This window comes from Pteropus medius, unplaced genomic scaffold, assembly GCF_902729225.1.
Source record: "Pteropus medius unplaced genomic scaffold, Ma_sr-lr_union100, whole genome shotgun sequence".
Classification (NCBI taxonomy): Eukaryota; Metazoa; Chordata; class Mammalia; order Chiroptera; family Pteropodidae; genus Pteropus; species Pteropus medius.
The window spans coordinates 27,046,440-27,059,729 of NW_024354500.1; the positions used below are offsets into that span (position 1 = coordinate 27,046,440).

Below are 13,290 nucleotides of genomic sequence, written 5' to 3' on the forward strand. Positions count from 1 at the left end.
TGACATTTTAAACTTAAGGTGATCAAGGTCAACTATAAAATTCTTCATCTCCAATCTTTTTTGTCTTCATTTTTTCTTTTCTCTGGTAAATGGTGTTATTATAATCCTAGTCATTTCTGCACCTAAAAGCTTCTTTTGTTCTCATATCTCTCAATCATAACTTCACTTCTCACTAAAGTGCTCTTAAATTTCTTATGGCTGCCCATATTCTCTCCTATCCCACAACACACATGCACACAGCCTCTTCATTATTATCACAATTAATCTACACCAACCAAATCATTCTAGTCGCCAGCCCAAAATACATTTTGTATTTGTTCACTCTGTGACTTTTATATTTTCTTATTAAGCGAAGTGTTAAAAAAAATTGGGCAACATACAGTTTATTTTCTTAAAAAATATTGATTGTACCCTTTTTAGCAATCAGTAATCAATTTCATATTTAATCTATATATAACCATTTTTAAGGAAGAGAATGGCAAGTACTTCAATTTAATCTGAGTTTGTGGAGGGAATAGGCTCCACCAGCCTTAACATTAATGGATTTACCAAAGCTTTCGGGTTTGTAATCTTAGGAATTTCATTTTATCCATGCTCTTATGTTAGTTTGGGTTCTCCAAGAAGCAGATGACAAACTGGGATTAAACGTGTAAGGATTTTATTAGAGAACATTCTCTGTGACTAAAAATAAATAAATAAATAAAGAGGGAACCAGGGAAAGCTGGAGAGCCCTCACACTATAATATCTGACCCACAGGAAAGAAAGGTGGAAGCTTCTAGACTTTCCTGGTGCAATGACATTAAAAAGAAGTTTTTTATGATTATATAATGAATAAGATTACACCTACATTATTATATTATCTGATTCTGGCAAAAATATATATATGCTCTCAATAAGTTTTACATATATTGAATTCATTTGCAATTTTGTTAATTTTCATTCCAACCTTCAGTGTTACCAGTAATGAAAATCCATCCCTTTTTACAATTCATAAGGACTTTGAGAGTCTGTGGTTTTTCTTAGACAAGAAGCTGTGTAGATCCCCTTTCTTATTAGGAATATTATATGGGAAAATTATGGAATTTTTATTTTGAAGGTGGCCAGTCAGTTCACTCAGAAGTAGCAATTCATCATATTTCCTGATCCTAATAAAATAATAGACATGTTTATCTTTTAGTTTGGATGTTGTTTGAATGTGAAAATTCAGAGGTAAAAATGGAATAATATATGATTGATGAGAAACTGTGTAGCTCTTCAGTCAGCCAACTGTGTGAGCCCATTATTATAATCAAGTGCATAAGAGAATGAACATGAAAGAAACATGTTAAAAATAAGAAAATAAATGCTTTGGAGTGACTACTACTTTTGCTTGTAATCAAAGCAGTTTTTGGAGCATGAGGTCAAGCCATGCACTAGAAATCCTTGTAGGCTGAATACAACCCTGCCATTTTCTAGACAGAAGTGTCTGGCTGAGTGTACACAATTATCACTTAATGTCCCTATTACATATATAAGCAGAGCTAAACTGGCATCATTTGATGAGGTAATAGATTTGATTTTTGTTCCCACAGCTAAGCCTCAAACATCATTTCTATTAGCTCACCTTTCACAAATATTCCTAGTCTGAACTCCTAGACCTCTCTTCAATACTAGAAAATCCACTAAGTCAATTTTACTAAAACATATTTTTACTGAAAAAGAATTATTTACATTGGCCGTTTGGTAAAAATCCTTGCAGGAATTTTGTTTCTATCAAAAACATCCATAGGCACATTTAGTCCACGCCAAAAAGATCCTTGATATATGCTATTGTATTAACACATCAAGAATTGTGAGAGCCCATCTTCAACTTGCTGTCCCCTGTGCATATCTCTACCTGTAGGACTCTTCCTCAATAATCATGGTTTATATAAATCCCACTCTTCTGCAACATTTGAATGCTCATCCATCTATCTAAACTTATGAGCCATTATTAGCTAGGCTACTGAGGCAAGCAGGGTTATTATTGGCAATCCAGCTGCAACACAATTATTGGACCAATAAAAATGATAATATTTATGTATTCATAAACCAAATGTATAAATAAATATTGTGGGCTGTTTAAGCTCAGGAGTGTTTTCTAAGCATGAACATTTTGACAGGACCAAATATCAAAGACCATTTGGCGTGGACCAAATAAACTTACGGACGTTTTGGACAGGCCCAAATATCTGCTAATTGGCAAAAAAAAAATAGCTTTGTAGTGTTTAACCAGGTGTGTATATGTGCATGTGTGTGTTGAGTGTATTAGTAAAAGGAGAAACAGTAAGACCGACACTTGTTGTTTTGAAGATAGAATTTATCTTTAGTGACACAGATCCACTGTTGGTCCTATTGAAACGACTGATACATTTCCACATTAATGAAGGGAGAGACAGTCCTTTTGACTTTGGCTGAATCTCTGGTTATTACTGTGAAATTTGCCTTCTGCTATGGCTATTACTTTCTGTCAGTCCAATTCTACAACATAGAAAGTTCTTATTTTTAAATGTTGCTCATCAAGTCATTTGATTGGATTTCATAGCTCCCCAGTTATCTGAAACTGTGCCCTATTATTTGTACTTTTTTAAATGATTTCAGTACATCTTCAGTATCTACTTTGGGCCTTGAGATTGCCCCTTTTTGGTTTATGTTTCAGGAGTTATATGAGTATCAAGCAGTTATTCTAGTTCTTTAGTAATTCTTTTGTTAGCAATCATAACTTTGGAACGTTTTTCTTTTTCTGGGAAGCACATGAAGTGATAGCCCCGCAAATCTCACCTAATTTTTTGCTGAGTACTTACTTCCTTGATAAAAGAAAGAACTTCAATTTCTCTATGTAAAAATAAGAATTTAAAGGATATACGATTTTACATCACTTTAGATTTTTATATACAAGGCTCCAGAAAATAAATGAAAAATTTCCTTTCTTACTGTTTCTTAAGCTCCAAGAACCCCATGCCCCATTTTAACTCAACAAGTCATGTTTTTCCCTTCTAGGACTACAATGATGAAATTCGTCAAGAACAACTACGTGAATTATCTTACTTAAATGGCTCAGAGGACTCTGGTCGTGGCAGAGGTATTAGAGGCAGAGGGATCAGAATAGCTCCCACAACTCCTTCAAGGTACATTAGTTTTTATTTTAAGTAAAGTAACAGCCAATGAGGATGGCAATCTTGTACTGGCTTGCTCTGTGGCATAATTATGGTAAAGAATAAACAATAACATCAGCCACAATAACCAGCACTACCACAAAATCAATAACACATGCTTTTATAGTACATAAGAACTTTCATAAATTAACTCATCAAATCCTCCATACTAGGATTAAATATTATTTACAGGTGAACAATTCAGGTACAGAAAAGTGTGAGGAATTTGCCCAAGGTCACAGACAAGTTGACTCCATAATTAACAACTGTCCTGAGAAAATAAGAGGAACAATCCCAAGTCTTTCTACTTTTTGGTTCTGTCCCCAGGTTAAGGTATGCAGATGATACAGTCATTTGTCTTTTGAACCAGGATAACCTTGCCTGAAGAGAAAGTTATAAATTGTGTCTGTGCTTTAAGTGGCCCTTGAATTGATATAGCCTTCTGTGATAGGTAGAGAGATGGGTGATGGTGTCAGAAAGTTAGATAATTGAAAGATAGATAGAAAGATGATAAAAAGGTAGGTAGGTAGATTAGATATAGATGGTAGATAGATAGATGATTGATTGATAGATAGATAGATAGATAGATAGATAGATAGATAGATAGATAGATAGATAATAGATAGATAGATGATAGATAGATAGATAATATATGTATAACACCAGTACAGAAATCCAGAAGTGCACTTCTTGTATGGCAGATGGTAAGAGTATTTAAAGTTTAGTCACATTTGACTTTGCAATGTCTTTGGTCATCAGAGAACATTTGTTTTGTAGTTATTCTGAATTTGTCAAGCTTTCAACAGAAAGCATTGGTTTGTAAAGCAGTAAAGTAAAAAATACTCATAGCCTTCACACATAGACTATGTAATTCTATCATTCTCTCACCTTATTACAGTTGACCTTCAACTATCTAAAGGACATAGATTTAGAATATTATTTTATATATTGCATAGAAATCATCTTAAGAGATTCTAAAGTACTTTGCTGATTCAGTTTATTTATTAAATTATGACTCAAATATTTCAACCACCACTGTTGAAAAACCATTATTTTAATATTTAAATCATAAATACCACAAACAGTTTCAAACTTGTTAGAAAAAAAAAGTTAAGAATTATAAACTTCCAAATAAAATACCAAGGAAATAACGATGTAAATGTAAAATGTGGCAATTCTGAAAATTACATTTGACTAAAGGAAAACTTCTGAAAATGTTCTAGAGCTTATTTTTACATTTTTTTCTTTAAAAGATTAAAAAAGAGCTCTCTGGTGTTATCCAGAAATACTTGTTTATTGCTAAAAATTCATGTGGCATAACTTTTTATGGACATACTTTTTTAATGGAATCAGACTTTTATAAAACCTGCACAGTTCTAACCTCATCATCATGGATTGCTAAATGATATAGCAGGTATCTTAACTGATTAAGTCATATGGTTTTTAAATCATGAACTTGTTGTTCTTACATTTCAAAAAAAATAACGATTTATATCTACAGAGGTCACATTTTTTTTCTAGTCTATATTCCTTGAAATTGGGACCATTTTTAAAAATAATGCATTAACCTGCTTTTGAGATTATAAAATCATGTGTTAACAGATTTTATTTTGTTGATATTCCTTATTGTAATATTTGCCATATTTTCGTGAATCATATAAGGTTTCAATTTCAGTAGTTTTATACTAAAATTTTAATCTCTAATGATTTAATAAAGAATACTGCATTATGGCCTAGATTTTTGATTATCTTAAAAGAAAAATTTGAAAACGTTTGATTTTTAATATCTCATATCATACATATCTGATACTGCATGTATAAAAAGACAAAATTAATGTTGAAAATTAAACCTTACTACCAATGTTATCCTGATATCTTTACTATTTTAACATTAATGAAAGTAAACGAAGAACCCTTGTTTTCTCTATCAAACCACATGATGAAATGTATATACAAATAAGAAGGAATAAGGAAAGAGCTTCACTAAATAGGAAATCATATTGATCAAAAATCTCTTGGAAACAAGCTAACTAATGCTAATTTGTACATATTTATGAAATTACGACTGTTAAATTATTCAGTTACAGTCATATTTAAAAAGAATAGTACTCAGAATATTTTTAAACTTCTATAATAATTTGTTGAAAATTTATTTAATTAAAGGAATTTGTTTCAATAAACATATCTATGAAAACTAGTTTTCTGATAATAGTACATACCAGAGAACAAAGCATTATATCTATATATTTTATAATCATTTATCTTATATGACTAAAGAATTAAGACACATGCCATCTCTAACACAAATCACCATTACAGCTGAATGAGAGAAAACACTGCAAAATGAAACTTTAGGGGTTGATTTTGAAGGCTTTTGTTTACTATAATGAGAATCAATACATAGAACTAATGAGTTTAGTAAAGAGGGGAATAATCATATTTGCTTCTAAAAAAGACCACTTGGTCATCAGTGTGGGTAATAGAGAAAAATTAGAGCAGTCAAAGAGAGCCAGACAGAGGCAGAAAGACACTGACTCATGGCAAGGAAGCCAGTGAGAAGACAAGTCCATTACCCAAAAGAGAAATGTGTATAGAGATATAAGACCAGATCAGAGATTAGAATTTATATAAATTAGTGTTCAATTCGATGTTGGAGAAGAGGGCCCAAGGATAACTGTGATGTCTAGCCTGATTAGAGATTATCATATCATCAACTAAGATTGCATAAATGACTAAGTTAAATAAAAACTATAATGATTCCTATAATTAATTTTAGCTCTATGGATGTGCTAGTGTGACCTTGGGAAAGTGATCCATACTTTCTGTGCTTTGATCCTCAACCCTTAAAATAGCATAGGAATGGTAAGCATGTCAAGATTTTTAATTAGATAATGCATATAAGTCAGGGGTCTGCACACTGGAATCACTGAGGGCTTCCTGCCTCTGGAGATTGTGATTTAATTGGCTTGGAGTATGGTCCAGAATTTGGAATTTTTCAAAGGTCTTTAGGTAACTATAATGTGCAGACAAGTTAAGGAACTTCTGATGTGAGGCCCATAATCCAGGATATTGCCTGAGTTGGGAAGGAAATAGATAATAGCCATTATTTGAGTTAGGGATTGTAGGGTACACCATGAGAAAAAGAAAGAGGCTAGAGGACAGACACCCATATTCTAAGGTGGGCCCAAGAATAGAGAAGCCAGAGAAGGAAGTTGAAGAATAAGAAAGAATAAGGAGGAGGTTAGCAGAAAAGCAGTCATAAAGTTCAAAGAAGACTGAGGAAAAAAATGGCATAAATGATAGAGGCTCTATTCATCTCTCTGGTGACCATATCAAAGTTGTGATGGAAACAAGGAGCAGCAGCAAGGAAAAATCACCTGGGCTCTAGAGGAACAAGCCATCAACTAGGAAGAAGTCCAAGAAAACACCCTGCAACAGCAGAAGGTAGGGTGAGGTAAGGATGCAGGGCCGCCCAGTCCCGAGCCACTGAGTGAGACAGAGGCTGCGGCTGCGGCTGCGGCAGCGGCAGACGCCTCTTAAAGGGGCAGCGTCCACAAACGGATTTTCGCGGTGATGGACCTGCTCACTCTTGAGCACCAGTCCGATTCGGCTGTGTGCAGGGGGCACCAGGGACTTACAGGGAGACATTGTCAGAGTGAGGGTCGAGGCAAAACTTGCTGGGTACAGAAGTGCTGGTGGTATCCATTGTTCCCTGTTGAGCCCTCCCTGCTACCAGTGCACGGGACACAGCACCGTCATAGCTGTGATGTCATCAAACTGGATAACAGAGATCACTCTGCCCAGAGGATTCCCTGAAATCCCGCCTCCTCCAACTTGTGGCCCCACCCAAGCCACATCGAGGTATATCCTCAGCGAGTCAGTTGCTCCTTCCTGAGACACTGGAGGCAGCCTCGGTTTCTGGTGTGGCTTTATGAGGCAACTGTATGTAAGCATCTGTGGATTGCTTGCTGAATCTTCACAGGTGGCCCTGGAGGGGTAGAGGCTTGGGCTAAATTTGGCCTGCAGCTGAAACCCTCTCAGGACTGTGCCACTGAACACCTACTACACAAATCCACACTAATAAGACCGGGAGATTTAGGAGCTTTGCTTAGTACATAGAAACAGACACAGAAAGGCAGCTAAAATGGGAAGACAAAGAAACAGAAACCATATAAGAGAAGAGAACGAGATCTAGATATAATGGAGTCAAGTAATCTAACAGATGCAGAGTTCAAAACACTGGTTATAATGAACTTTTATAAAGCTCATTGAACTTTTGAGGAGTGTAGATAAATTCAGTGAGAACTTCAACAGAGAGATTAAAAAAAAATAAAAATGGAAATGGAAATTATAAAAGGGAACCAGTCAGAAATGAAGAACACATTATCTGAGATGAGAAGTGTATTAAATGGAATAAACAACAGAATAAACAAGTAAATAATAAAGAGGATCAAATGCCCTATCTAGAGGACAGGAAAGCCAGTCAGGGCACTCAATTAGAATGGCAGGAAAAACGATGCCAAGACTACGAAAATAATTTAAGGAGGATATGGGACAGTATTAAGGCTCCAAATATCCATCTAATTGGCGTAACTGAAGAACATCAAGATGTTGAACAGCTGTTTGAAGAAATAACGATGGAAAACTTCCCTAATCTGATGAAGGAAATGGACATAAAACCCCAGGAAGCTCAGAGAAGTCCAAAAATCAGGGATCCAAAGAGGCCCACATCAAGACACATCAATTAAAATGCCTAAGGTTAAATACAAAGAAAGAATATTAAAAGCAGCAAGAGAAAAACAAATAATTATGTATAAGGAAAAACCCATAAGACTGGCAGCTGATTTCTCAGAAGAAACTATGCAGGACAGAAGGGCTTGGCAAAAAATATTCCACAGGATGAAGACCCAGGATCTACAACCAAGAATAATTTATCCAGCAAAGCTATCATTTAGAAGGACAGATAAAGAGCTTCCCAGACAAAAATAAGCTAAAGGAATTTATCACCAAGCTAGTATTACAGGAAATGTTGGAGGGACTTCTTTAAGAAGAAAAAACATATATCAAAGACAGGAATACAGAATGGTAACAGCTACATTCCTATCAATAATTACCTTAAATGGAAAAGAGTTAAGTACTCCAACCAAAAGATAGAGTGGCTGAAAAGATAAGAAAACATGACTCCTACATATGAAAAGGAAAGAGATAAGCAAAGATACTGCTTTGATATTTAAGGTATTTAAGTCAGACAGAGGAAGATAAACACTATATGATTTCACTTATATGTGGAATTTAAGGAATAAAAAGAACAAACTAATCAAAAACAGACTCACAAATATAGTGGACAATTTGGTGTCGGACAAAAGGGAGGGGGCATTGGTGGCTGGGAGAATGCGGTGAAGGGCTAAAGAAGTACAAATTAGTAGCCGATAGTTGGTCACAGGGATGGGGAGCACGGCAGAGGGAATGCAGTTAGCATTAATATGTTGCCTAGGTGGAGGGTCAGGGCAGGGAAGGGAGCAATTGGAGGGATCGTTTTATGAACTATATAGATGTCTAACCAATGTACTTGAAACTAAATTTTAAAAATAATTTAATAAAAAAACAAATAAACAGACAAAGTTCAAAGAAGGTGTTTCTAAGTAGTAGTCCACAGTGATAAATATAATAAGGGAGATGTGGGGAAATGGGGACTATAAATGAATTCAGTGGATTTCGAAATCACTAAGCTACTGGTGAGCTCAGTCAAGAATATTTTTAACAAAATGGCAAAAGCAATACCTAGATTACATTTGATTGAAGAATGAATAAGAGTTGAAGAGTTAAAGATGGAAAGCTTACAAGAAGTCAGAAAAATGAAGGAAAAAATACTGAGTATGGATTCAGCCTTATCCTAAAATAGGTGGCATGAATCTTGTGTTAAAGTGGAGAAGAGAGATAAGAGGTTAATATTCCAGGTAAAGTACATAGTGAATAGGAGGTAATGAGTCAGATTCAGGAGACAGGTTTGCTAGGGCTGTGTCTGATGACACAGTTGATGAAGGAACAGAATGAGAAATTAGATTTGATGCAAGCATCATAATTTTAGAACAAGAAGAAATGTTACATTTTCAGAAATTTGATTTTACCTATTAGAAAAAAAAAAACAGTTATAATACTTACCTATGATTAATACCCAGGACTTGTGAATATTGTTTAAAACAGTGTGACATATAATTTACTAGCCACATGTGGACACTTCTGAGAGTGTTAAAATGCTAAACTGAATAGAAAGGTAGGATAACAGTTATAAATCAGAAGTATTCCACACAAACCTGGATGTATGCTTACCCTTTTTATGAGGAAACTGATAGGTGCCTTGGCCCAGTGAAGGTAACGTTGGTCTTTACATCATTTTTTATAGATGTTTTTATATTATCATGATAATATAGAATATTGTATTATATTATTATGATAATGTAGAATATTGCCTCCTCAGCTCTGTTGTGCTTAAAGCAGGCACTGGGCATTCTGGGTCTTTTGTATTTCGCCATCCCCCAAACTAGGAGACTGTTCTTTCTATAGTGGACTCGCAATAAATTCTCTGATAATTTCTCTGCTCATCAACTCTGTAATCTATTTAAAACTTTTAAAAGCTTTACCAGCATTCTTACTATTCACTTGTAAAAGCTCATTTTCTGCAAGCAAGAAAGAGCCAGCTGACTGCTATTCATAGCAGAAAGCATAACCTACATTTCCCATCTGTGGGTGCAGCCAGACAGCATGATTGTTGACGTCCCAATAATCATTATTTTTTCCAAAGCTTTAGTGTTCCTGCTGAAAGTAGTACTTTATAGAGGCCAGCCTTTCAGACAATAAAAAGTGAAATAGCCACACTTTTGCACAAAGACCAGACATTCAACCTTTCCAAAGGCCTCAGAATGCCATAAAAGTTGGCTGCATCCATTTGATCTTAGGCTTTTAGCACAAGTTACTTCTGTTTCAAGCGCTGTGGTACAGAGTATTCAGTCTATTCGTTTTATTGAAGAGCCCTAATGTATTTCACTAGCACCGTACTTAGCAGAGAATACTACATTTTATCAGAGACTGTACCGGTTCAGGGGATTACATTCATGATAACAAATCAGCAACAATGAGTTGTGATTTCAAGTGACCTCAAGCTTAAGTTACTATAAAAAACAAAATGATATCACGATGGTTGAATTTCCACATTTTATTAAGTATTAAATTGCAGGCTGACTTTTTTTTATTTATAAATGACAACATTGCTCATCACTGTCAATAACGTCTACCATGGAGGAGACAGTGACATTTAGCAGCGCAGTTTCATTGATTGTCCAGTGAGTCATATATTTAGACAGTGCTCTCATTTGGGTCTTCCTGGTAAATTTGCAATAAAATGACAGTGGATTGGTTTTGTTTGTTTGGTTGGTTTAGTTAGTTTTTTAGTTTTATAAAAGAAACTATCAAAGAATTTTACATGGTTTTCTTGATAACTAAGTCATAGCTAATACTTAAAAAAAATTATTCAACTGTAGAGGTCAAAGCACTTTACATCCTAAAGAGTCACAATTAAATACGTGCTGCACACACACACAGTTGTCACACACAGGAAAGAGAGAGAGAGAGAGAGAGAGAGAGAAATTTGGTTTTCTTCCCATTGTATGGAGGCTGTAAGATGAGAGATTTATCTGTTTTAATCCCTTTCTCTCATCATTTGTTTCTCATCTGTACATGTCCTGTTTTTCATAGGGGCCGTGGGGGTGCCATTCCTCCTCCCCCGCCACCTGGACGAGGTGTCCTAACTCCCAGAGGGACCACTGTGACTCGTGGAGCTCTTCCAGTGCCCCCTGTAGCAAGAGGTGTTCCTACCCCAAGAGCCCGGGGCACACCAACGGTGCCAGGATACAGGGCACCCCCTCCTCCAGCCCATGAGGCTTATGAAGAATATGTAAGTACCCTTGAGAAATCAGTTGTTAAGAAAAGTTAAATTAATTGGGTGACAAGCTAAGCCTCAAAGATATTCGTATACTGTGAATATAACAGATGATGTTTGTTGCCAAAAATGAATTTCATTTGCAATAGAGTTTAAGCAGTGCATTTAAATGATAGCATTTTGAGAAAAGCTTTCATTTTCCAGGTGCCATGATTGTCGTTAGTACCAGTTAAATAGGTTGCATTTTAAGAATCAAACAATCTTTTGGTTTTCTTATATTTAGAAGACTTGATCAATGTCAAGTGGAAATAATTATGAACATAATGTGTCATATATTCAGAAGCTTCTGGAACACGATAAAGGTTAGCATAAAACTCAGAAATATTTGACAAATATAATGTGAATATATTATAAGCTGGTAATCATGCATGACCATATGTCTGGTCTTTCATTCAAATATCCTTATTCTCTCTTTCACTATACAAAAGATATGGGATTAGCAGATACGAAGAATTAAAAAAAAATGTAGAATGAACAGAAGAAATGCAATGACTCTAAACATCTCCCTCCCTTCCCATCTGCTGTATCTCTTGATACGCCCTTTGACCTTTCATTCAGGTCGTTATAATTCCACAGGTCACATTGTATTCTAGTCCCTATTTCCATTTCTCCAACTAGATTATGAAAGTTGTAAAAAGGGACAGTCTTCTATTCACTTGTGTAACCACAGTAAGTACACTATAAATGTTAAATCAAATTGATGTGAACCAGATCATCATCCTATGAAACATTCATTTTGACGTTAACCTCTCCAGCATGCTCATCTCCTGATCTAGGTGTTTGTTTCATTCAATCATCCACAAAGATGCTGTCTTCTTAAATGTCATCTATGAATGATTACTTATTAAATGTAATCTCTTTAAGGGCAATTATTGTCATATGCTGGCCACTCAAAACATATAAATGTTCAATGGACTGTTTAATCACCAACTGAACTTAACCCTATAATAAAGTGAACATGGTTGATAGGTGTCACTAAGAATATATTAAGACTGAGATTATGTTAGTTTTTAGGAATAATGTTACTGCTTAAATAGGAAACATTAACTAATATCTGCAAACATGAAGAGAAACTATTGTTAGAAATCCATTTCCCAGAGAAAAGGGTAAATGTGTTCATCTAAAGTATCTTTTACATAACACCAGGTCTCAATATTTAAAATCTTAAACCATCTGGAAATTTCAAAATCAGGACTAGGCCATCGCTTCCCTGAGACATCGTATGTGCAAAATAAGTACTCATTGAATGAGTGGACTTAAAATCCACAACAGGGGTGATGGGGTCATTTTATAGTCTCTGAGGAACCTTCTAACTGTACCATCTTTATGTATATCACCACTGTGGTATTTTTGTCTTCCAAACAGAGGTTTAAACAGTTAGATCTTTATTACAAAAATTAAAAGAAAGAGAAAAGCTTTTCAGATAATAGTGGTCAACACTGTCATTAATCAAAAAATGTACAAGGCAAATATAGGACACCTTGAAAGAGAACAAGATTGATGAAACATTGTAGCCAATCATGTGCATTCCAGTTTATAGTGAATAAATCACTGGGATACAAGTCATATAAGAGTAAGCTACAAAAGCATAAAGAGTTTATAGAAACATGGGTGGAAAAGGTTCTATTCTGAAAGAGGAAACTTAGGAGGAGGATGGTTCTTAAAGTAAGTAAAAGAAAATATGTAAAGTCATGTAATCTAAATTTTTTACTTAGATTTTAAATTATCTAATCCCTTTTATTCATTCACTCAGTTATTTACTGAGCCTTTATCTTATCTCAGGTACTGTTTTGAAGGTCCTAAAGATGTACAAAACAGACCAAATATTTGCTTTCATAAAGCTTACATTTTAGTGGAAGGAGACAGAAAACAAACATATGCAAGTAAATGAATAAAGTAATGTCAGATAGAGAAAAAAGACTCTGAAGGGAAGTAGAGGGAAGGCAGTAGCATAAAATGGGCAGTAGGGAAGGTCTCTCTGATGTGGAGACTTCAGCAAATGCCTAAATGAAAGGAAGATCTAGGTCAAGGGGCCACCTCTGTAAAGAGCATCTCTGGTAAGGAAACAACAAACATAAATGCCCTGAAATGGAACTTGCTTGAAATATTTGAGAATCAGC

The 13,290-nt window shown here is 35.1% G+C and overlaps 1 protein-coding gene across 14 annotated transcripts in view; it reads left to right on the forward strand.

Annotated features, from left to right (window-relative positions):
- The window catches only part of KHDRBS2 (KH RNA binding domain containing, signal transduction associated 2), a 512,467-nt gene that overhangs the window by 305,008 nt on the left and 194,169 nt on the right, over positions 1–13,290 (forward strand). For all 14 annotated transcript variants that reach the window (XR_005650707.1, XR_005650704.1, XR_005650702.1 and 11 more), the window contains 2 exons: positions 3,020–3,147; positions 10,927–11,125. Coding sequence is in view for 5 of the 14 variants with exons in the window: in XM_039852950.1 (XP_039708884.1) it covers positions 3,020–3,147; positions 10,927–11,125 (327 nt within the window). In the remaining 9 variants the exon portion in view is untranslated. The remainder of the gene's footprint in view (positions 1–3,019; positions 3,148–10,926; positions 11,126–13,290) is intronic.